Source organism: Eumetopias jubatus, unplaced genomic scaffold (genome assembly GCF_037043125.1).
Source record: "Eumetopias jubatus isolate StellerSeaLion01/CBP00866 unplaced genomic scaffold, mEumJub1_p1.0 scaffold_13, whole genome shotgun sequence".
NCBI classification, from domain to species: domain Eukaryota; kingdom Metazoa; phylum Chordata; class Mammalia; order Carnivora; family Otariidae; genus Eumetopias; species Eumetopias jubatus.
In genome coordinates this window covers 76239803-76265920 of record NW_028274819.1, presented here as the reverse complement: position 1 = coordinate 76265920, position 26118 = coordinate 76239803, and the positions used below count along the sequence as shown (strand labels likewise).

At 38.9% G+C, this 26118-nt stretch overlaps 1 protein-coding gene across 1 annotated transcript in view; it reads left to right on the top strand.

The window, feature by feature from the left end:
- The window catches only part of SESN3 (sestrin 3), a 74815-nt gene extending 52551 nt beyond the window's left edge, over window positions 1-22264 (top strand). The window contains exons 5-10 of the mRNA XM_028119603.2: window positions 1578-1814; window positions 2514-2688; window positions 8575-8693; window positions 9555-9745; window positions 12430-12574; window positions 14366-22264. Coding sequence (XP_027975404.1) covers window positions 1578-1814; window positions 2514-2688; window positions 8575-8693; window positions 9555-9745; window positions 12430-12574; window positions 14366-14452 — 954 coding nt within the window. The 3' untranslated portion in view covers window positions 14453-22264. The remainder of the gene's footprint in view (window positions 1-1577; window positions 1815-2513; window positions 2689-8574; window positions 8694-9554; window positions 9746-12429; window positions 12575-14365) is intronic.
- The last annotated feature ends 3854 nt before the right edge of the window (window positions 22265-26118 follow it).

Genomic DNA, 26118 nt, shown 5'->3' with positions numbered 1-26118 from the left:
AGTCAAGGGAGGTTAATTTCAAGAAGGGAGGAAGTAAGGAAAACATAAATCCTACAGAGATCAAATAGGATAAGTACTAAAAAGAAATAGTTAGATTTGGTCTTTTGGAGGTCATATGTGACCTTAGTGAAAGTTGCTTTCAGGAGCTTGCTTAAAAAAGAAAACAAATTATAATGAATTAAAAAAAAAAACAGAAATGAGTGTGAGATGAGAAATTTGAGATGATGAGTGCTGGATGTCTATCCTTTCAGGTTTAATACTCTTGGAAAGACTGACAAAGGCATTGTAAATTCTACCCGTTGTTTTGGAAGGCTCTTTGGCAGTATTATCAAAAGTATTTAAAATATGATTGCCCTAAAAATGCTGTTAGGAATTATTCAGAGCTATAGCTTGATGATGCTATTTATAATAGCAAATAACAACAACAAAAAAAACCCAACAAACTTTAGAAGCAATTTGAATATCTAACAGTAAAGGAACAGAGAAGTAGCTCTGTACATCCATTGCTATGCAGTATACAGCCCATGCTCAATTTAAGACAGCGTGAGCCTCATGAGAAATGAATATGTCAAAATGTCAGATTTGAAAGGCAGAGAAAATTAGATGTATTACTCTGATTATATAATTATGCTTATAAAAATAAAATATGTGAAAGTTATATGAGGGTGGTAGAATATGATTAATTTTTCCTTTCCTTTTTCCTGAGCTTTTGGTAATATATTAAATTTCCTGTGTGTGTGCGTGCATGCGTGTGTGTGTGTGTGTGTGTGTGTCTGTGTGGTTAATGGAGAGGAAAGCAAAACAGGTGTCTGGTGGGGGTTTGGCTGTGATGTGAGCAGAATTAAAAGCGTGGATTTGTGGGGAACAGCAGGACATACACGCACGTGTACACCAAGCAAGGTAGAACACTGATGGGAAAGACTCTCTGATGGACTGATAGATGGGATTGGCTCTTGGAGAAAGTGAGGATGGAGACATCACAGTTTTCAATGACTTCACTTGTGGTTCCATCCTTCAGCTGGAGGATCAAGTGAAATAGCATATGAAAAAGTGCTTTGAAACTTTTGAAGTTCCTATTCAAAAGCAAGGTAGTATTCTGGAATTCGTACCATCTGCTATCGGCTCTTTCTCCATCAGGGAAGGCACCTAAAAGTTGACTTACTGACTTGGATTTTTATGTGACTTTGAAGGTAAAGTCTTTACCTAAAAACCTTAAAGTGAATGGCTTTGCTAGAGGATCTTTAAAGTCCCTTCTAGCTTTAGTGTTCTTGGAGTCTCTGAAATATCTTATTAAAACAACATAATATGTAAAAGCGCTTTGGAAGCAGAAGATCCATGGTACATATAAGGGATTTAGAAGGATCTACAACATAATTATATTGTTAGGTTTGCCGGTTGAATGTAATATTGTTTGACCAAGGCCATATCTTTATTATATGAAACATTTTTAAAAGGGAGTTTTAAGTTTGATTCCTATAAATGGACCTAAAAGTTTGGTGGATTTTCCATGCTTTCTAAAATTGCTTTGTAGCATTCTGTGATTTTCATTCTTACTCTGATTCACTTTCTCATTTCAGAAACTTGTCAAAACTGGAGAAAATAATTGGTCTCTGCCTGAACTGGTACATGCTGTGGTCCTACTGGCACATTATCATGCTTTGGCAAGCTTTGTTTTTGGTAGTGGCATCAATCCAGAGAGAGATCCAGAAATCTCCAATGGGTTCAGGCTAATATCAGTCAACAATTTCTGTGTGTGTGATCTCGCTAATGATAACAGCATAGAGAATGCATCCCTTACAGGCAACAACTTCGGGGTTAGTGTTCTGAACTTTGTTTTTCTTTACTATTTTGCCTGAAAAATATCTAGAAAGAATTTGTCTGACTAAACAGGACATTGTATACTTGAAATATTTCTACACAACTTTTCCTACTGTAAAAACTTAACTTGTACATGCAGTTCTGAATTGTCTTAAAGAGGCTTTCAAAGCAAATAGATAAGGGCACCTGGGTGGCTTAGTCAGTTAAGCATCTGCCTTCGGCTCAGGTCATGATCCCAGGGTCCTGGGATGGAGCCCCGTGTCAGGCTCCCTGCTCAGCAGGGAGTCTGCTTCTCCCTCTGCCCCTGCTCATGCTCTCTCTCTGTCTTTTTCAAATAAATAAGTAAATAAAATCTTTGAAAAAAATAATAAAGCAAATAGATATTATTACAAAGCATAAAGCTGCCTCATTTTAAAAAATAAACTAATTTAATATATACATAATGCTAGAATTCTAGATTAAATATATCTACACTTCTGAATTTTCTAGATTTATAACTGCCGCAAAAACATTGTACTCCTGAAAAGTTTGAATGTGTCATTTGATTTTCTTTGGAGTTAATGGAAAACCCACTTAGGAACTTAAGAACTGTGCCCACGCCACTGTACATAATAAGGTGGCATTGGGAGACGGGGACATTTACTAGAATAATTCTTAATATTACTAACACCCAACATTATCTTACCTGGCTTCAGATTGTCGATTCTCTAAGTGAGCTGGAGGCCTTAATGGACAGAATGAAGAGGCTTCGAGAAGAGAGGGAAGATGAAGAGGCATCTCAGGAAGAAATGACCACTCGTTTTGAGAAGGAGAAGAAAGAAAGTCTTTTCGTGGTCTCTGGAGACACTTTTCATTCATTTCCTCATTCAGGTGAGCTCCCCCCAACCCACCCCGTACTGTCTTTGCCTTTGAGTTGTTGCATCCCTGATAGACCACGTTCCGTATTTTCCACACGGATCTGTAAAACCGACTCTACTATCAAGTTCCTTTTATTTCCTCCTCCTCCAGCTTCCCCTGATGCTGTTGCCACCCCCCTTCTGTTGGTGCATCTTTGAATACACTCCAGGTCCAGTTGAGAGGGACTTCCCGCCTTGTAGTCCACACTTATCTGGGATAAAATGAGATTCGAAGCCAGAGCAGTTGCCTACAAAGTTAGATAGAGATACCTAATTCGTTCTACTTTTGTGATGTTTTAAAGCGATCAGTGAAATCCTGTTTCAATAGATTAAAAAAAAAAAAAAAAACATCTCTGCCTTTCTTGTGTGTGGGGAGTATGTGGGAGGATTGTTCTCGAACTGCTACTTTTCCAGATTAGTTCTAAAATTACATTGTACTTGCATTTGCATTTCTTTGGAGACATCTTTGGAATTTTATAAAAATGCATTATTTAGGTCATTTTCTTATATCGGATTTGGAGGAATTCATTCTGTATTAAAAGCTAGACATCTTTGCTCTGGTCTTAAAAATACACTTCCTCCCCCCCTCCCCCCCCCCCCGCCCGGTACTCAAAGAGACTTTGAATTAGGCAACTTTTTAGTTATGACTAAAAAAGATATTGAACACCACATAGTAAATGTTATTAAAATAGCCTTGGGGCGCCTGGGTGGTGCAGTCGGTTGAGTGCCTGACTCTTGGTTTCGGCTCAGCTCACGATCTCAGGGTCATAAGATCGAGCCCCAAGTCGGGCTCTGAGCTCAATGGGGAGTCTGCTTGAGATTCTCTGCCTCCCTCTCCCTGTGTCCCTCCCTCCACTCTCTTTCTCTCTTCTCTCTCTCTAAAATAAAATAAATCTTTTTAAAAAAATAGCATTGACTCAGTAGAAAGCTGAAACCCTCCAAAGTCACCAATCTACATAACATTTTAAAAATAGAGTTCCATTGGTTTAAGAAATGTCTCATCTTAAGGCCAGTCAATCTCATAACTTCTGAGGGTAACTGATTGGGCCATAACTTGTTTGTTAATGTTAAACATAGCATTGACCAGTAGTTCTCAGACGTTTCGCCAGGAAGAAGAAAAACCCCTTTTATCATCTCCCCTGTGGTCTCTTTATGAAAGATTTTATCCACCACATTGACTATATTAAGTTCTAGTTTCTCGGAGCTTCTAAGCAGCAGGAAATCCCACATAAAGAAACTCGGTGTTTTAGTTATTGGCTTAATATCCATTCTACAAACATTTATTGAGTACCCTCTATAGTCTCAGCACTGTAGTAGGTACTGAGGTTTTCAGGCTAAATAAGGCACGATTCCTGCCCTCTGGAAGCTCCCCTTGCTGGAGGGAGAGAAAGAATTTCAGTACATAGCAGAGTATGAACAGTATATGAGCCTAGAAGAGGGCCCTGAATCCAGGCTCGGTGGGGGGGAAGAGTGTGCACAAAAGGGGTCCCCGAGGAAGACTTCCTCCAGCCACTGGGCTCTAAGTCTTCAAGACTCGAGTGCAAGGGAGTCAGGCAGTGGCTGGAGGACAGGGGAGTTGGTGGTAAACAATCAGCAGAGCCAGGGCACCCTGCTAAGGAAACAGGATGCTGGGCACAGGAACAAGTGGGCATAAATCATGAGGCAGGTAATGTCATCACATAAGCTGGTTAGGTAAACAGAGGCCTTATCATGATGACCTTTCTAGCTTTAAGGAGCATGCAACCTGCCATATTTTGGACATTTTGAACTAAGAGGTCTGTTAAACCTCCAGTCTGGAGATGTCTAGTACACTGCTTCTTAAACTTTGATTGCGTGTGAGTCACTGGGGAATCTTGCCGAAATGCGGATTCTGATTCAGTCATCTGGTCTAGGACCTGAGAGGCCACATGGCTATCATTCTTCCAAGTGATGGCAGGGCCACCAGTCTGCAAACCCCACCCTGCAGTAGTGAGGGCCTTGGCAGATGGTCTGAAGGTCAGGAGAGGCTTTTAAACTCCAGATGAAATTTTGGAAATTATCGCCATATGATTGGGAGTTAAAATGGGAAGAGTTGTTTATAAAGACCATCCAGAGGGAACCCATGGGACAAAGGAAAATCACAAGCCTAGGGTGAGCCTTCAAGGTCAACCAAGATTGTAAAATGTAAACATTTTTATTAAGGTTAGTAATATCTATTTGCTTTCAGACATTCATTTTTAAGAACTTCTCGAACATTACTAGAGCTTGAAGGATATGTTTTATTTCTCTTAGTTGTTTTTTAATGTTGAAAATTTATTTTTTTTAATCAAATCTCTTCTAAGAGCTTCTTTTGTTTTGTTTTGTTTTGCTTTTTTTATTAAGTAGACTCCACACCTAGCGTGGAGCCCAACGTGGGGCTTAAACTCACGACCCCAAGATCAAGACCTGAGCTGAGATCAAGAGTTGGACTCTTAACTGACTGAGCCACCCAGGCACCCCTTGAAAATATATTTTGGATCCCAGCCTCTACTTTCTTGGATCCTTGAGCAGGGACTCCTGCCTTATACAGTAGTGAATTTTGACTAGCAAGTCTTAGATCCTCGCCAAAAATTATGTTCTAATTTTGACAGAAGAGGCTGTATCATTTGTAAATCAGTCAAGGAAATAAATCATTTCGTTGTTTACTCTTAACCATTCCCAGTACTACATTTGCTGGTCACACAAAGGTAACAGAAAAATGACTCGGTAGAGTGGCTGAGTCCTTTTTATAATCTTACCATGTTTTAAAATGGAAATAGAAATGTATTTTTTTCTATAGTGAATTTCTTGGTTTGACCCGTGTGATAAAGCATTCCAGATTGCATGTGGAGACTCTAAGAATAGCTTTTCAAACCTTTTGAAGAAAATAAACGTTTAAAATGTTCTACAGAGGTAGTATTCTATAGCTTGGTAACAGAGTTAACCAACTCTTATTCTTTTTGTTTTTCAAGTTAGAAAGCTGTTCCATTACTGTAGTAGAGTGTTTTCTGTATTACGTTTGGGGCAGAGAATGCAGCCAGTATGCAAACTACTATTTCCTTTGAGCCCAGACTTTGAAATATTTGTTTAGATAGAATTAAAATTGGAGTTTTAGATTTGTTGATCAGAGTACTGGTTTTAACTTCTTAAAATAAATTTGAAAAAAAAAAGTATTTGTAGTTTGAGAGACCTTTGTACATTTCTTTCTGTGGACAAAATGGTCTAGAAAACAGGTCTTGATTGACTCCTAATTTTAAAATGAATAAATGGATATTATCTGTAGGATAAATTTTATCTTGTTTGATTCCAGTTATCATTGTTTATTTTAAAATGTTTCAAAGTCGTATGACAACTAGAAAATGTTTTGTGGACAAATCAGAAACTAACATCAACATCAAATGAACCAGCTGTGTAATAGTCAACTTCAGAATCAGTATTTGCCCAGTGAAACCAACTGCTTGTGCAGTGTGGGTGGAGAGATCACATCAGGGGAGAAACTGTTGTGCAGACTTTAGTTCTCATTCACTGTTCTTGGTTTGATTTTACTTCGCAGCCCACAAAACTCCTAGTTTTCCTAGCAGCCTCAGCGATCGCTAATTACATTTTCAATTTTTTTGCTTCATTTCTATTGATGAGTATGTGATGGACTGAATTAAGGAAAGCATAACCTCGTTGATAAATATGGAGAGACAAAGCATTGAAAACACCGTTTTCAAAGTGTTTCCATTTACCCAAACAGAGTTCTGCAGCCTGATGAGACAACGCAGGGGTCATGGGTTGGGCTAGGGATAAGCCCAAGATTTCGATTTAGAAAACTGGAAGTCACTTACAAGCTTCAGATCAAATTAAGTAGTTCAGTGTTTACAAGTTTCCCACACCATCCTAAACTAATTCGCATTGTAGTTCTTACTGACAGTGCTTTTAGTAGTTTACAGTTTACTAATTTCTTAAGAAGGTATTTATTTTGCATTAATCAAACAAAAAATAGATATTAAGCACATAGCATAGTACCTGGTATATATTAAGTACTCAACAGGGACACCAGGGTGGCTCATTCGGTTAAGCGTCTGCCTTTGGCTCAGGTCATGATCCCAGCCAGGGTCCTGGGATGGAGCCCTGCATCAGGTGCTTTGCTCAGCGGGGAGGCTGTTTCTCCCTCTCTTGTGTGCTGCTCCCCCTGCTTGTGTGCTCTCTCCCTCTCTGACAAAAAAAAAAAAGTACTCAACAAATGTCAGTCTCTTCGCATTATGGGTAGTAAAGAAGTTAGGTAAGAATTTTAATATTTCCAAAGTTGGGTAGCCTGGGTACTTGATCTTTCCTGCCATTATCGAGCACCCTGTTAGGCCATGGCAGTGACCTAAGGAAAGGTTAAACCTTGTGAGAAAGAATAATTATTGCTAGGATTTTCATGAAATAGCAAAGATTAAGGATAATGCAGACACTACTAATTTACTACATCTTTTGGATGAATTACTAGAATTGTACCTGTTCTTTTAAGCCTCTCAAGACTGTCCAGTTAAGAATTATAGTTTTTATGCCACCAAATTGTTTAAGTGGGGCTCCTGGGTGGCTCAGTGGGTTAAGTGTCTGCCTTCGGCTCAGGTCATGATCTCAGGGTCCTGGGATCGAACTCCAAGTCGGGCTTCCCTGCTCAGCGAGGTGTCTGCTTCTTTCTCTCCCTATGCCCCTCACCCCCACTCATGCTCTCTTTCTCTCTCTCTTTCTCTCTCTCTCTAAATAAATAAAATGTTAAAAATTGTTCTAAAAACTAGTACTTATTAATTATTAAGTATGGCATTTATTTGATATTGATTAAAATACTTAATAAAATATTGTTCTTTGCATGGAAGGAGCTTTTTTTTTTATTATTTTGGAAACAGTATGTTCATTTCCTAGAGTAGGAGGTAGTAAATAAAGGTTGTTCATTCCCTTTCAGTGGTTGAAATGAGAAAAAGGTAATTATAAAGACAGACTGCCCTAAAAAAAAAAAGTGAGTTAGAATTTTCTTTAAATGACATTAACATGCATTGGGCATTTGAAATTTTTCAGTGGTAAATTTTTAATATTATCAAGTATGCAGAAGTCAGCTGTCTTAAAAGATGGTTGTAGTCTTCCTATCTTCCTGAATGCCACTTTTATAATATTCTGATCACAATCTCATCAACACATTGTTTTACTTCGTACGTTGTATGCCTTTTTATTTCCATGTGCATAGAAAAGCGCACATACATTAGGCATAAAACTCAATTAATTTTCTCAAACTGACCCTTCCTGTTTAGCGCCCAAGTCAACTCAGAATAATGGCGGTACCCAGAAGGCCACTCTCCTTCCTGTCCCAATTCCCTTCCCAGGCCGTCTCCCTAAATGCCTCTTTGTGAGCTAAAAATGGATGAGATTGCACTGATTTTCAGCATGAACACATCCAGATGAAGCACCATTGAATTTTAACGAAATCTATCTTAACATTAAATTCCACTCAGGTGGTCTTTCACCTTCATCTCGTCTCTTTCCCCACATCCCACTTCATGGCGCAAGAGTTCAAAAAATGTTTAAGCTCTATACTCAAAGCCCTGTGCTATATTCCTCTTCTGAATTAAGTAAAGCTAGTGTATTGATTCTTTGCTGCTACTGCTTAGATATTTCAGTGTAGTCATGTTTTTGCCTAGACAAGTACAGTTAAATGTTAAGATTGCCAGTATTTAGTAATGAAATTGAATTGAAATTAAATTCAAAACTTAAGCCAGGAAGTCAATATTGTCACTTCAGAAATCCATGGAAAAGCTAAAACGTGGAGGGAAATGGAGCAGTTTCATTGTTCTGTGCACAGTTTCCTTTATTCTAGATTGTTCATTACTGTCCTTAGATTTTGAAGATGACATGATTATAACATCTGATGTCTCCCGATATATTGAAGACCCTGGTTTTGGGTATGAGGACTTTGCCAGACGAGGAGAAGAACATTTGCCAACATTCCGAGCTCAGGTATGCAAGATGCCTTTAATTCATAGAAACTAGAGAAGAAATACTGTCATTTTAACTGTGAAATGTTGAGATGTAAATACATTGACTTCTAAAGAAATTAATGGTCATTTTGATAGAGTCTGTAGATCTTTCTATGTAACCTAGTTTTTGGCCTAGTCTAATTTGATCTTCCAGTAGATGAATTATTATTTCAATGCTTCCCCCTCTACGAAGGCAAAAGGAAATGGTCTTATTCAGTTACTTGCATTATTACATGGTAATTGTACAGTGCTCATACCATTTTTTTTTCTGAGAGGAGCAGGGAGGAAATTAAGTGATAAAGTTACATTTACAATAAAATGGCATTTTGTAATAAGATCATATACCAGTAGTTATGGGCTTAAGGGCTACCCCACCAACCCCTAGAAAACAGAGCCACAGTAGTGATGTGGCTCCTAAAGAGAGTGGAAGTTTGAATTAAGACAGACTTCTTTGAATTAAGACAGAATCAGTTCTTTTGGGAGAACTGATCTTCTAATTGTCACTGAGTAGGTTTGGTCACTGAGTAGGTTTGGTCACATAGGAATATTCTCAGATTTTCTGGGGTTCTTCCAGATAAGGGTGTAGCTAACTAGCATAGTACCTGACCACAGGAGGTGGCCAGAGTTCATCACCAACATGTCAAACCATGGACTCCACTGAGGAGACTACATGGCACTTTGATCCATGAACCGATGTGAAGGGTTCTTAGTAAAGCTGTCAACTTAGAATTATATTTGACATATCTTCACTTACTTGCTTCAGTAGTTATATTTACTACAAACATGGAATTTAAATGGGAGACTGCCCATTTTGTAACTGGATACAATTTCTTCTTTTTAGGACTATACCTGGGAAAATCATGGGTTCTCCCTGGTGAACAGACTTTATTCTGACATTGGACATCTTCTTGATGAGAAGTTCCGCATGGTCTACAATCTCACCTATAACACTATGGCCACCCATGAGGATGTTGACACAACTACGCTGCGCAGAGCTTTATTTAACTATGTTCACTGTATGTTTGGAATCAGGTATGTTCATTGTCAAGACAGTTTTAAATGTTTCTAAATGAAAATTCTGGCATGAGTCTTGCTCCTGTCCTGTTTAGTGCTATATAGTACTGGGGAGAAAGTGTTACATGTGGACTTCTGATTTTGAAAAAATGACTTCCATTTTATAGAAAAACATTTTTCCTTGTTTAACTGTTGGGAATCTTAGCATGCACCTATAAATACAGTAATGAGAATTTACTAAGGAGGGGGGAAAATCAGTAATCATTGGGGGGTACAATAGAATCAGACTCAATTTAAGAATCCTTCCTGGAAGAATTAGGCAGTTAAAAAATGTTTATTGTGCCCCTTTAGCTCACTGTGATAAATGCTGGTTTGTTTGTTTATTTTTAAAGGAATGGTAATTAGGGTATAAATAAAACTAGGATAGATTGTGTCCTCATAAAGCTCACATAAGAACACTAAAATGAAACTATCAGTCAATATAAATTAATGGCCTCTAAATTTAGAAAATTGGCATTGAGAGGACAGTGAGTAAATGAGTGAATGAGATTGAATGGTCTAATCAGGAAAGCTTTTTTGGGAGAATATGCCTTTTTGAGCTGGGTTTTGAAGGCGTTTATGGAGATAAATTTGCAGAAAGAAAAAATTCCCAGTTATGAATACGTTCAATTTGACTCTACTATATCGTTTCTAATGTATCAGAAAGCCTTTGTGGAATGGAATTAGAATTCAATTTGCTAAGCAAAGTATTTTCTATAATTTTAATGTAAAAAAATTTTCCTGAAACTAATAGTCCAGCATTCTACCTAGAAGACACTGTTATGATGGTAAATAGTTAGCTATGCTATTTGCTCATTTACCATTCCAGATAATAAGTTAACACAGAATCATCACATTTTAAGACACGTAAGCCGTAACTACCTAATTTAAGAAAAATAAATACTAGCAATTTAATTCAATTGTGATAAATTATGTTCAAGACAATACATGACAAATGTTATGGTGTGTATCTGTTGGATGCTACCAAATAAAGCTCATATAAGATCTTTGAATACTTATTTTTAACTAAGTATATGTTTGAGTTAAAAATTAACTGAAAATATAGAAGAGAAATCCCACAAGCTCCCACTACTGCATTTACCCTCCTGTCTGTCTCTGTGCCCATTGACTCTGCTCTCTCTTCTCTCTTGTGATGGATGAACTGTTTATAGCCCTCTGGGCACAAACTCCCATTTCCTCTCATTTAAAGATCCCTATTCTAGGTAAAGAAGATGTGGTAGATAGATAGTATACTGTATATATGTGTATGTACATACTGTATATATGTATATGTATGTATGTATGTGTATATACACACACACGGTGGAATATTACTCAGCCACAAAGAAGAATGAGATCTTGCTATTTGTGACAAGATGGACAAACCTAGAGGGTATAATGCTAAGTGAAGTAAGCCAGAGAACGACAAAAACGGTATAACTTCACCTATGGGTAGAATCTAAAAAGCAAAACCAAGAAACAGAAACAGACTGATACAGAGAACAAACTGGTGGCTGTCGGGGGAGGGGAAAGAGAGGGCAAAATAGGTGGAGATCAAGAGGTAAAAGTTCCATTTATAAAATAAGTAAGTCATGATGATACAATGTTTCAGCCCAGGGACTCTAGTCAGTAAGACTGTAGTAACTTTGTATGGTGACAGATGGTAACTACATTTGTGGGGAGCATTTTGTGAAGGATATTAATGTTGAATCACTGTGTCCTGCACCTATAACTAATATCATATTCTATGCCAACTATAATTAAAAATAAAAGTTCCTCCTTCTGGGGGCGCCTGGGTGGCTCAGTTGGTTAAGCGTCCAACTCTTGATCTCAGCTCTGGTCTCCACCTCAGGGTCGTGAGTTCAAGCCTCTACTTAAAAAAAAATAAATTCTTCCTTTGTCTCTCCTGCAAAATCAACTTTACCCTCTTCACTGGATCTTTCCCATTAGTATATACACAATGCTGTGACTTCTCTCATCTTTAGAAAAAAATCCTCTCTTCATCCTTCTTTTCCTTCTGGCCGTTGCCTCATCCTCCCGCCCTCCCACGCACAGCCCATCTCTTCGATGAAGTGTTGTCTATTTGCTGTCACCATTTTATCCCCCATTCCCTCTTGGACGCACTATGGCACCACACCAACAAAAGCAGTCTCGGCGAGGTTGCCTGTGACCCCCGCACGACTGCTTCCGGGGCTCTGGGGTCAGTTCCTGTCGTACGTGATACGTCAGCAGCCTGCTCCCTCTGCACGCCCCCCCACCCATGACTCACGCCGCAGGGCTCTCCGCTGGTGCCTTCTCCTCAGATGGCAGCCTCGCTCCCTCCCTAAAACCACAGCTTCTCTTCTCACAGCTGGTTTCCCTTTCCCTCCACAGCAGTGAACACCCCCAACATATCACATGCTTGTCTATTTTTTTTCCTTCCTTCTCCAGAAGGGCTGAAAATCCCCGCGACCGGGGATTTTTGTTTACTCTGTTCATCCGTGTATCACCACTGCCTAGAAAGCTACATGAAAAGGACACGGCACCTAATAGGCACTCAGTAAATATTTGTGACAACAATTAGTTAATGAGTTTTTGGTATTGAATTGCTAGACAATCACCGTCTCTTGATACCAACTTAGAAATCAGAAATTCTGATTTTGTCATTTGTCTTTGGCTCATAGGTATGATGACTATGATTACGGAGAAGTTAATCAATTACTTGAACGAAGCCTGAAGGTTTACATTAAGACAGTGACCTGCTATCCGGAGAGAACCACCAAGCGCATGTACGATAGTTACTGGCGTCAGTTCAAGCACTCAGAAAAGGTGTGTTTCGTGACTCAACGTTATAGACACCTTAGGCATGTGTTCAGTGTAGTTAGTAATGATCAGGAAAAATTACACAGGAAAATATTGATAAGTTAGTGCCATTAAAGAAAAGGAAGTGGCATCATCCGGCCGTCTTAAAAACGTGTTTAAATTCCAGTTTATTGAATATTAACTAAATTTTGGTTACATGTTTTGGCCAACGTGGTGTGTACTGTACACGTGTAGCATCCGCCTTTGAAAGGCTGGATCTGGATATTGATATTTTTAAAGTACCTTTAGGGAAATGTCTACCATTCTCATGATTAATAAAAATCAAACCTAAGGAGATGTGTTTGGGGTGATTGTGCCAGGCCCAGAAGGTATCTCCGTTGAGAGATTAACTCTAGCCATTAGAGTTAACTTATTAGAACAATAGTTTCTCATTCCAATTTGGTAATTTAGTATTTTGACGATATAATGCATGACCTTTGAGCCAAACGTATGTACCATTATCTAAGAATATTTCTTTGGACAAAATATATAGGAATCGTTATTTAAGACCTAGTAAATGTTAAGAATCTTTACCAACATTGTAGTGTAAAAACTGGCCTTAAAGCCTAGGTCTTTTCGACCTGTAAGTCCAAGAATCTTCATTTATACCACAGTTTCCAAGCTTTTGAGAGTAAGAAAATCTCTTTAGGGTCTTAGTATTCACTAATTAATTCTATGACCGTGGCAAAGAATGTTATGGCCTCCAAACCTAACTGATTTTTTGAAGTCTTAAGAGCCAATCACACATCACATAAATACCCATTTTACTGCCAGCATCTCTTCTTAATGGCTCTTTATGCCCTGTTTACATGTTTGCATTAGATTTTCTTCCTTTACTAGGTTGTATCTAGAAATTCTCTTTACTCATCAAGAGACTATGTCTTAACAGTACATCTAACCTGTAGAAGTTATCAAAATAAATATAATATCAAAAGCATTTCTCTGTAGTAAGTTTTGAAAATATGTGGGTATTAATTTTAACCTATCAGCTGAGGTATATATCTCCCCTAAAACTTAGAGCTTGTTCACAGTTGTATCTGAAATACTCCAGGGAAGCTATGCATATCTAAGAAGGACCAGACACTAATTACAAACTGCTTTCAGCTTCAGGTTTTCACCTTAGCATCTTTCAAGTACACAGTAAGAAATGTTTTTAAAAGCTTTCCAAGGAGTGAACATAGGTTCTAATGAATGTAGAGCTGATTTTTAGCCCTATAAGATTTGACAACTGGAAGAAAGTATCACTTGCAGGAAAGTTGTCATTTATAAAAATATTTTTAAAAAGTTATTGCATAGGGGCGCCTGGGTGGCTCAGTCATTAAGCGTCTGCCTTCAGCTCAGGTCATGATCCCAGGGTCCTGGGATCAAGCCCCACGTCGGGCTCCCTGTTACGCAGGAAGCTTGCTTCTCCCTCTTCCACTCCCCCTGCTTGTGTTCCCTCTCTCACTGTCGCTCTCTCTGTGTCAAGTAAATAAAATCTTTAAAAAAAAAAAAGTTATTGCATAATTCAGAAGATTGATTGGCTTTACCTAACATATATTCTGACATAATGATTGGTATTTTCCAGGCTTTTAGAGGTCATTTTTACTGCTCACAAGACCCATTTCTTTTTTACAGTTTTGTCAATGAATGTTATGTCATTTACACGCCTGTACATGTGATAAACCTTTGTGAATGTCTGATATGTTAAAAAAAAAAAAGTAAGTTTTTTTCAACTATTTATACTGGTCACTAAGAAGATAACATTTTCATTTCTAGGTTCACGTAAATCTACTTTTAATGGAAGCACGGATGCAAGCTGAACTACTTTATGCGCTTCGTGCCATAACTCGACATTTGACCTGAAGCATCATCACCCAGCGAAAATGTCCTATGTGTGTAAAGACCTTTTCACACAAGATATACATCAGAAGCTGTTTGTGATGTAGCATCAAAAATTATTCAATCTCTAGTGTCAAAGTTTAGCCGTTCTTTTTGGCGGCTGTAATGTGCAATGATGTGTTTTATTTTTCTTGATGCTTAACATTACTAACAATTGCAAAAATAATACTGAGGAGCACTACTTTGCATTGTTTTATAGTTGGATTTTTTGGATACTGATCATAAATCATGAACCTGGTTTATTAATGCTTAACTTCAGCGCTTTTGGATTTGTATGTATGTGTATTCTTTTCTTTTCTTTCCTTTTTTTTTTTTTTAATAAGGAAAAGCGCTTACAATCTGCTCAAGCAATTGTTTTTCAGATATTGGAAATACAGCACAGAATGACCTCCTCTGGCCATTCTAAACTTTTTAATGTTGTGTCCTAAATCTGGTGGAGGAAAAGCATGCGCTGTTGAACTAAGCTGCTCACAGGACACATATCTGTGTCCCCAGGAGATTATTTGTCAGGCACTGTTTGTGTTTTTTTTTGTTTGTTTTTGTTTTTGTTTTTTTTTACTGCTATTGGCGATAACGTGAAATGTGATACAGCCATTGTCCATAATTTAATGTGAAATTAATCATGATGAATTCTATAGCATGCTACTGAAATGCCAAATTCAGCTGTTTTCTTTCTCTTCTGAAACAGAAGTTTCCATTTTCCTTATCAGATGTATATATGAAAAGTGAAATTATGCACAATCCTTTCTATCACTGACAGCCATCCTCAGTCACCGGAATAATCAGTGCTCACAGGGCTGCTCACAGTTCATTCAGTCGGCACATACAAGCCTGTACCCACACATGATTGACCAAAAAGTTTCTTTGCACATTTTTCTTTTCTCATAGTGTTTTCTATATTGCAGTAAGCAGAGGAAGGTTAATATACTTGTATTTTTTCCTGGTAGGCCTTTAGAACTTCTTTCCCATGATTTTTCTTCTAATAGGTTGAACAGTTGAATATTCAAAGGTAAAAATTGTGTTTCTATGCATTAATGTGATTGAACAGCAACAACAACAAAAAAAGTGCAATATGTTGGGAAAAAATACTCTGCTGGACTTTCCCCCCATTATGTCATTGCAGAAGTGTCCTTTTGAACAGAGCCATAAAGAAATTTTGTTCCGATTTCTTTATCGCGCAAGGCTTTTGCCTTACTGGGGTTGAACGATATTCTTTTCCTAATGCCAAAGCACCCCCTTCCCCAGGGAAAAAAAAAAATCTCTTTGGACAACTGGTTTTAAAAAGATATCAAGTCTTAGGGGAGGAAGAAGCATCCAAAAAGTCACATTTTTGCATTGGTTTATGTTGCTTGATTAGACTATCTTCACAGAGCACAACATTATGTGTTTATAGCTTTAATTTGTATTGTGTTAATGAACCAGTGAAGTGCCTAAAGAGATGCTTACAGCTATCCAGTAGGACACGAACTGCACTGCTTAAACACTTTTTGGTTAATTAAGGGTGACTTGAATTTTAAACATGCTAATTTTTTAAAAACCGCTCCATTTGTTCATAGTAAATAATATCGTCAAAATTCTCCATTAGAGTTCCCACAAAGATTTCATCTTAGACTTACTTCCTTACTTGTCATACAGGAGTTTTCTCTCATGAAAGAATCGTGGACAAGTGTTTTGTTAGATCATTTTGCCCTTCCATTCATCATCCTTTTCTGGTACAACATGTTAGGTTGCTTTCTTTTAGATTTTGTTCCAGATAAGAAAACAGAAAGATGACTGTAAGCCTACTAATATGAGGTGGTTCTGCATTTTTAGATCCCAGGATCTCATTTGAAATCTTCCATGTGAGGAAAAAATTACTAATATTTTTTAAGACAGGGTGGTTTATTTAAAGATACTATTCAGAGAATTCATGCCAGATCTCTTCTGTTTAATTGCATATACCATATGCTGATTTTACTCGACATCACATTATACAGATGTGTATTAACTGCAAGGAAAGTAGGCAAATGACAAGACATGGATGATAGCATAAATGTTCATTTGACTTCCCTAACCTTAGAACTTTCAAGTTGAGGATATCTTTTATTCCTGACATCTGGGTTTGGTTTTTTTGTTTTCTTTTTTTTTTCTTTTCCTACAATCCTTTCAGTTAATAGCCCTATATTGTTGTGCAGGTGACCTGTGTTACAGGATTAAAAATGATCTTTGTAAATGGAAAAGGAGGCGAAATTCTCACAGAACACCATATGAGCTTTAGACCAAAAGGGGAAACAAGGTGTAATTAACTAAAATGGCCACTTAGTTTTTGTCTTTTATTTTTTTACCCCAGAAATGTAAGTAGTTGGAGTTTGGGTTTTGGAAATATTAGTGCCTTTACTAGATCTCTTTTCTAGCAAAGTTTCTTTTTAGCTCAGCATTGATCTATCTCATCAGTAATCAGGAACATAAGTCGACTTGGACCTATAAACAAAGACAAAACAATATATTTATGAACCTCAGTGAACCAGCCTAGAAAAATTGACTTCCGGAGGTGCTCGAGCACCTCCTGAGCCACAGCATGTGCAGCATTCCAGGGTGTGAGTACCGTTTTACGGCAAGTTTGCCGGGAACGTTCTCTAACGCAAACTTGAAATTCTGATGTGGTTTTCCAGGGTGGGATTTTTTCAGAGTATTGAATTTACTATGTAGTAATTTATAGTATAGCTTTTTATATTAAAATGTGATATTTTTAAAAGAGATATCTGGTTCAATTGGTGTAATGACGTGATTATACGATATGCTAACCTACACCTTGGGGCTCACATTGTGCCAAACGTTAAATGTGCAAGTGTACTTGGAAAAAAAAAAAAAGCACATGCGAATGTGAATTCTCTGACTTCATCGCTTATCATGTTAAAATTGGTCTAACAACCCACTGATGTATATGCTTGATTGAAGTCTATTTACTTCCCAGCTTTGGTTGTAATTCATAATTTCTCAGATCACCGTAGGAAATACCTGAATACTCTCCCATCGGAAGGTGACTCTGTTCTGTAAGCCAATCGCTTGACTGTGGGAGTGGCCTGGCAGCCGCCCCACTTGATCCTTCAGATTAGGCCCCCTCAGGTGGACTTGTGATAACCAGAGGAAAAGAGGCTTTCTGAGATGAGACCGCTCATTACCTTCTTTACCTTTTTGAACCACGTATGTTGTCTCAGTCTCAGGAAGAATCTTCGTCCCATCTGGGGTACTTTTACCATAAAAGGTGGCTAATGTGGAATCTGGGCCATGGCCTTGGCCTTTAATTATGGCTTTAAACCCAGATAATGGCAGAGCGATGCAGGGCTGTTTTAGAACAGAAAACTCAGTGGAAGCTTTATATTAAGACCATATTTGAACCAGAGCCCCTATTTTAATTGTGTTGTAAAGTCTCCAAAACTCTTAAATTCTTCTAAAGACTAACATTATTCCAGAGCAGGTTTTTTTTTCCTTTTCCACCTTATAGAGTTTTTTAATCCAAAATCTTAGATTTTTAGGCCACAGCAAAATAAAATGATCGGCAAAAAAATTAAAAATCTATACTTAAGAATAGTTCACCACTTTAGTGCAGAGTGCATGCATATATGACCGTAAGATTCTTTTAAACTCTTAAAGACAGTTCATTAGGGAAAAAAAATAAATTTCAGTGCATGTGATATAAATGATTTGCACTGTGATAGTAAAATGAGGTTTTTGTGTTGTGTTGTGTTTTGAAGACAGTTTGAAATCATTCCTCTGAAAAGCAAGACCTTAAACTCTTGTCTTTATCTAATAGACTTTTTTCTTCTTTTCTGCAAATAGGCGGTCTTATATGGAGTAAAAAGTATGCAACAGTAATGCTATATGAACAGTATCTGAAAGTTTCTTGGTGGTATAATTCCACAGCACCCTGAGAGACATGCGGCCCCTTGGTTCAGATCGAGTGTGAAGTTACTTAATTTGTATCATCAGAACCCACTCTCGGTGGCCGTCCTCTTCATATGTGTTTCCCTACTGTATCCCTCTGGAGACTGAGAATCAAATTACGGAGTCTTTCCTCAGAACAGTACTGTACCATGAATGTATTCCTCTCAGTCACCGGAACTTAAATGCCCCAGTGTGTGGAGCTGATTTCCATGCTAAATTTGGCTTAGCAGTGTCCACTCAGGTGAGACCTAGAACAAAAACAGCTGGGGTGAAATGGATCCTAGAGGCAGAGGCAGAGAGAGCCCTGTGAGGAAGGAAAAGGTTTCCCAAGAACACGTGGAACATTACTCTGAGCGTGGCCGTCCTCAGCATCGCACACCTAACATCAAGGAACCCTCCCCTGTGGGAGTTCTGACCTACATTCGGTCCACCCTTTCCTGCCTGCTTTCTTTCCCCCAAGTGCCTCAACCTTCTACACGCTTGTGTCCCTCAGCCTTCTACACGCTTGCGTCCCTCAGCCCATCTTGGTCTGCAGGTCTTTTCACCATCCAAACGTCACCAGCCACCTGCTGATAGTCACCAGCATTTACTTTTTCTGAGTTACTTTTTCTCCACTCATTAAGAATATGACTTTGTCCCAGCTCCCCTAAATCCCTCAACCATCCAGCTACATTTTAGCTAACCTTTACCTTGGACACCCTACCAGATATTATGCAGCACTGAGTGGAATCCTGCCCAACCCATACTCTTCTCCCCTTTCCCGGCTGCCAAAATAGCTTGCTGTCCTCTACCTCATCCCCAAAGAGCCTATAAATTCAGAGTATCCAACCTTTTCATGGATTCACTCTCTGTTGTTCAGCAATGCTACTTCCATATTTTAATAAATCGTAGAAGATTTTTGCCTTCTAATCAAAGTAGAAGTCTTTATATTTATACATGATACGGAAATGGAACTATTTCTATCATGCAGAACTTAGCGTTTAGCAGGATTTTAACGTGATTGAGTTACCATCCTAACCTGGATCTATATTAGGGAATAAATAGTGGTGTCAGTCCAAGTAATTTGAATGTAAATTTAAAATTCTCCAGCAATTCAGATTGATCCGTAACCCTTCAGTGGAACAGGAAAGTTCTGGCATATAAATGGGTGGTGTTTCAGATACTTGTTTGATTGTTGTTGCTTGGGCCTTGAAACACAGTTCTAATAGAAGGACACATGATAAAAGGTGTTTAGGTGGTCCCATTGGATCACACAAGCCCATTTGATATATAACATAGATAAAATACCACAAAATTGGGTACATAAGAGTTTGGACGAGCTTTCCTGGGTCAGATTAAGCTCACCCCCTTTCTTACCCTGCTGTCATGGGGGGGGCAGGGGGGGCAGTACTGTTTGATGAAAAAGGAATGCATTGACTTTGTAGTCTGTCTTCCCCTGCCTGCATTTCAGGTATACCCAGACTTTATCATTAAGGAACAAGTGCACAGAGGAGGAAGAAGCAAGTTCTTCCTCTCCGGCCAGTGCACGCTCTGTGTTTGTTGTTCATGGATGGAAACTCTGTCAGGTTCCTAACATGGGGTGTGTTGCTCTACCGATGATTGACCTGAGGATGAACCACCCTGTTTAGAAGTAGAGATTATTACAATCTGTGGTGGTATTTGACACTTTGCATTCTGTTCATGAGCAACCCAGCCTGACAGCAGAGTCTAGTAAAATGCCTTTAGCTGCCCAGGAGTGAATTGATGCCTCGTTAAGAAATGAGACAATAGTAGATGCTGAAGGGATGGTTTTTACTAAATCATATGTCATGAAGTGTTCATTCTAGCTTTAAATTAATTATGACTGCACCACCATGAAGTAGAGAATTGAAAAAGGAAAAATGGGGGCGGGGGAAGGAATATCTTATTTTTTTCCCAATGCTTGTGGAAATCTTTGAGATAATGAAACACACCCTATAAAATAGCCTTTAGAACAAACACACCATTCTACTTATAGCTGATAGGACAACATCAAACATTAGTAAGTCTAAGTATGATAGATAGAATTTTTGGTATATAAATTTTGCTAAAACAGTCTATTTTTCTTGTACCCCTCGGTTGAACCTCTTAAAAATGAATGTATAATTTCCACAGAAAGATTATCAAAGGGGGAGAGAACCTCTGGTCTTTAATGCTCAAGTATTGCCCATGACTTCTGATTAGCTGAGTGTGTGCATTATGACACTTAGCAAATGAAAGTGGCTATACATCTCTTTCTTAAATTAATCCGTCTTTACAGATTTCCACCGACTTCCAAATCTCGTAAGGAAGGATCAAAAGGAAGGATAAAGGAAACCTTTCAGTTGGGTAGGAAAATGTTTCCTTGTGATGTTGAGAGGCTGTTTTCTCCTTTCTGAATTTCATGAGTTCTCTAAAAGGAAAGGCAAGAGTTCAGTGGTGCCCTTGTTCATCAAGGAAAGCGAGCCAAACTCTCTTATCTAGTGCACATTTTCTTTGCATCCATAGATCTTCTCTGGAAAGAAAATAACGATTTTTCCCTTCCTCTTTCTCTTCACATCTACTCTTTTCAGCTCAAAATAAGATAGACACAGGAAGCAAACCAAGCCAGTTTGGCATCTTCTCCATGCCCAATAGAATAGTCCCATCACATGCACAGTCTGAGCGAGGTGAGAAAGTACCCCATCAGGTCAACTTGGAATATGGCCTTGCTCCTCGGATTAGCTCCTTCAAACCTGAAAATAACTTTCCTGGTCATGGAAGAACTGGATGTATCCTCTAGCTTATGAAATAGGATTTGAACTTGAAATCTCTTTTAAAAAAAAAAAATCCTGATTTTGCAGGGCAGCTACATGATGAATGTATATATTAAGACTTTGTAGCTGAATTGCACATGAAATCAGATTGCCAACTTCTTGACTTTCAATTTTAGACATCATTTTATCCTTCAGTTGTGAGCGATATATGTAGCATGCTGTGAAATGTCTATTATAGTTCTTTAATTCATCAGTATTAATACAGATTTATCTTTTGCGTTCCTTGGTACTTTTTATTCAATGTAATCAGAAGCTGTGATGTTTTGCCTTTGTAGTCCTGTGCTTTGTTACTGTAATTTTTTTTTTTACGAAGCACGTGACTTTGGACTAATGTGAGGCAGATGACATGATCTTTAAGACTGCTATATATATCAGTCTTACTATATAAGGTTTTTCAATTAGAATAAGCTTTTATCAAATAGATCATTGATGCAATTTAGGTTTCACACAGTTTTCAGCGTCAAACGGCGGTCCTATATTTATAGTTTCAATTCTGAAAATAGCAGACTTGATAAACAGCCACTTTAAACTCATTCTGGCAAACCAGACCCTGCTCTAGATGTAGTAGTCTAAGGTAGTTAACCATATAAGCCTTTTCAACTATTATGCCCTCCACGGGAGTCAGCAGTTAAGGAGATTATAGAACCCATGAAAGCTTTTTGTATGTATAAGTAGGTTTTATTTTTCTTATGTTGCTGATTTTACAATTCTGACTAAAGCTGACCTGAATGGATCAGTTTATGTGTAATATTCTAGTGCTTTAATGGCTTTTTTTTTTTTGGAGGGATGGGTAATATTATTTGAACAGATGCAGAAGGAACTGTTGGTGGGTCAAGACAAACACATTTGAAATAAAGGAACTGTGTATTAAACATGTTAACAACAATTCATAACTGCACTTTTTATGACATTTTGAAAATCTATTTATAGGTACAGAACAATGGGTTTTGTTAAACTGTATCACATTTATACTTGCAGAAATTTATTTCATTGTTATTAGTAGGAATTTTATTGGTTCAATAAAATTGGCAAAACTGAACCCTGACTGTTTTCTTTTATATATATTTATATTTACATTGGAGAAGCATTCTTGCCTAGGTTCATTTCTGCTCGATGATTGAGACATGCTTTCAGAAAGACATCAGAACTATGTCTTTTTTTTCCCCTTTATTCCCAACCCACAGTTTTTTGGTGACATTTCTTATAATCACTTGATACTGCATTAATGGAATATTGCAATAGCATAAGTGGTGCAAAATCTATAATTATTGCTACCTTTTAAAATGTCCATTGTGAGGGCCCCTGGGTGGCTCAGTTGGTTGAGCGACTGCCTTCGGCTCGGGTCATGATCCTGGAGTCCCGGGATCGGGTCCCATATCGGGCTCCCTGCTCGGCGGGGGGTCCGCTTCTCCCTCTGACCCTCTTCCCTCTCGTGCTCTCTCTCATTCTCTCTCTCTCTCAAATAAATAAAATCTTTTAAAAAAAAAAATAAATAAATAAAAAATAAAATGTCCATTGTGATCGCAGCAAGAGGCACGTTCATTTCACTATTGTCTCTTGTTAGCCAAACCGGGAATGTAGAATGGGAAAGGGGCATTGAACCTGGGGTCAGAGCCTGGCTTCAAAAACTTTTTCTTCACATTCTAATCCTAGCTTTGTGACCTTAGAAGTGATTTGATCTCTGGGAACCGTGATTTCCACACCACAATCTGAGGGGAAGAATACCTTCTGGACGTGGTTGAGAATGAGGTGAAATGTAATCATGTATTTGAAATATACGGTGGCAGGTTTCAAAGGCTAAATGAGAAAGCCTTCCACAGTGTTGTTGCCAATTGAAATAAAGAGGTGGGAAGGACAACAGACGGGAAGGAGAGGTTATACACGTGTAATGGGCAGTGATGGTAAGGTCTCAAGTAGATATGTGAAGACAGGCTTTTGGAAAGCTACAGAGCATGTGTAAAGACTTTTATGCAAGGTTTTCCAAGGCAAGTCCTAATTTTGATTTATGCTGATTACATAAAAATTCGTGTCAAAGGCGAGAGCTCTCCCTTTGTGCCGCGTGTCCAGCCGTCCACGGACGATCGGCAGAAACCAGCTCCTTGCTGATGAGAGTCTGTCTCTTTCAATAATATGCAACGTCTGGGGGAGAAGAAGGGGACACATCCGGCCAACGCAGCAGCCCAGCCCTTCCTCAGGACCTCCCCCAATTCAGAATCCCCCTTTTTGACACTGGCTCCCTGGGAATTTATTAACAACTCTGAACCATTTTTAAAAGTGAAATAAAAGTCCAGGTTTATGTGTGAGCTTGGTCCTCTCACATACATGATCTTATTTACTCCTCAGGATAACTTGGGGAAGAATCACACCTCCATCTTACAGGTGAGGAAGTTGAGTCTCAGAAAGATTTGCCCAGTGAGGGTTTGAACTCGTCTTTCTAATACCACTTCCTATACTGAACTTCCCTACCTTAATTCAGCCTAAGTTTCTTGCATGATAGTGTAAATACTATCAACATGACATTTTACTTAGAAAGTTAAGGATAGTCTATGCTCCAAACAAGAGGTTAGATAACTTTCCAATCCAGCTAACTTGCAACTGTTTTAATTTTAAAAAATCGGGTTTTTTTTTCCTCCAGTCATGTAGGGGCACTTTGATTTAAAAGATGGTCCCCGAGGGGAAGGTTCCCAGACCAATTATATCAAATCAGTACCTGTAAATTTAATGGCTAAGAATTTCTCCCAAGAGAACAACAAGCCTGATCTAAAGAAGACTCAAGAAAGCTTAAAACTATATTACATTTCTGTTTTCAGCACCATTCCACTATATGGTGGAAGTTACCAATTCAAAGTCATAGTTGCACTGGGTATTTACCCCAAAGATGGAAATGTAGGGATCCGAAGGGGTACGTGGACCCCAGTGTTTATAGCAGCAATGTCCACAATAGCCAAACTGTGGAAAGAGCCAAGATGTCCATCGACAGATGAATGGATAAAGAAGAGGTGGTATATATACACAATGGAATATTATGCAGCCATCAAAAAAATGAAATCTTGCCATTTGCAATGACGTGGATGGAACTAGAGAGTATTATGCTGAGCGAAATAAGTCAATCAGAGAAAGACAAGTATATGATCTCACTGATACGAGGAATTTGAGAAATAAGACAGAGGATCATAGGGGAAGGGAGGGGAAAATGAAAAAGATGAAACCAGAGAAGGAGACAAACCATAAGAGACTCTTAATCTCAGGAAACAAACTGAGGGTTGCTGGAGTGGAAGGGGGTGGGAGGGATGGGGTCGCTGGGTGATGGACATTGGGGAGGGTATGTGCTATGGTGAGCGCTGTGAATTGTGTAAGACTGATGAATCACAGACCTGTACCCCTGAAACAAATAACACGTTATATGTTAATTTAAAAAAGTTTTTTTTAAAAAAAGTCATAGTTGCTAATGCACATCACATCACTTTCTCACTTTGGGTTGAGAACAGAGTCAGTGGCAGAGAATGTCTCTTCTCCCTAATCTCACATCTTTGACATGTTTCAAAACACAGGTGAGCCAAACCTTTCCATAGAACCCTTTCGAAGCAGCTTAGGCAAGACTTCATTCTCCCTCTGGCACGAACCTGCTCCTAAAACGAACATATCAAGGTGAAATTTAGGAAAATGGACCTGGTTACAGAACTGTCCACCATCCATTGGCTCTCCTTCACTTGCCCAGAGGCATTAGTGCACACTATTGCACAATCACGGTAGCCCCTTGCTAACTCCCTCCCGCCCCGCTGCAGTGGCCAGCTCCGCGTAAGCCTTGGCCAGGTTCGGTGGGGGAGCATCTCTTGTGGCCCTGGACTGCGGACTTCTGGCTTCTGGCCCCCGGGGCTGCTCTGAGTGCTTGTAGGTGGGTGCCAGAGGGAACTGCCTTTGCACAAGGCATGTGAAATGCTGGGAGTTAACAGTTAACCCCTGGCCAGTGACTTAACAGGATGGATGCTTCCTTCTTTCGGTCTGGAGACTTGGAGAGCCCGGAGAATCAAGGACTGGTCCAACTCTATCGCCTTTCCCCCTTTCCCTTCTCCCTCCCCTGTCCTCCACTTTCTCTGGTCTCCTAAACCATGGTTTCTGGCTTTGCTTTCAGGACACCGCAGGCCAAGATAAAGCAGTACAAGATAGGAATTTAGAAAACACATCCCAGAATAAATTCAAATCTCAACGCCAAGCATTGCTAGCTCTCTGGCCTTGAACAAGTTACCTAATCCTGTGGTTTCTTGGGTTCCTCATCTGTAAAATGTAGATAACAGTATGAAGGAGGGCATACCCCCTGTCCTTAAGAAAGGGAAGTATGGGTAGGAAGAGGCTAGCATAGGGACATCAGACAACAGAGGAAAGAATAAGGGAATAGTTTGTATAGCAGGGGGTCATAAAACCAGCCATCAATTATCAAGAACCTTCTAAATGTTAGGAGCTTTACATACATTATTTTTATTAGAGTCACTCCACAAATGGGTGTTTCCCCCATTCAAAGAGTTAAAAAAAAACAACAGGTCAAACAAAATTAAGTAACTTGTCTAAGGTCAAACAGGTGGATGGTAGAACAGTTCTCAGGTCTGTTTCACTTCAGTTGCTACTCTGTTTCTTCTAAGACTTGGATTCACAGAGACTGAAGAACCGCACACTTGGGCAGAGAGGACAGACAGAGTGAGCAAAAACCCAGAGTGCAATATTCAGGCCGGGCGCGTAGGGCTTTGCATTAGAAGATGCATTTGGCAAGTGTCATTTGCTCAGACCGTGCAGGGTCGTCAAGGTTAGACTAAAACACTTGTATTTATTCATCCGAAAAGGAGATGAAAGCCATTTTCAATAGGCCTCGAGCACAGGAATGGATGTGTCCCACTTTGG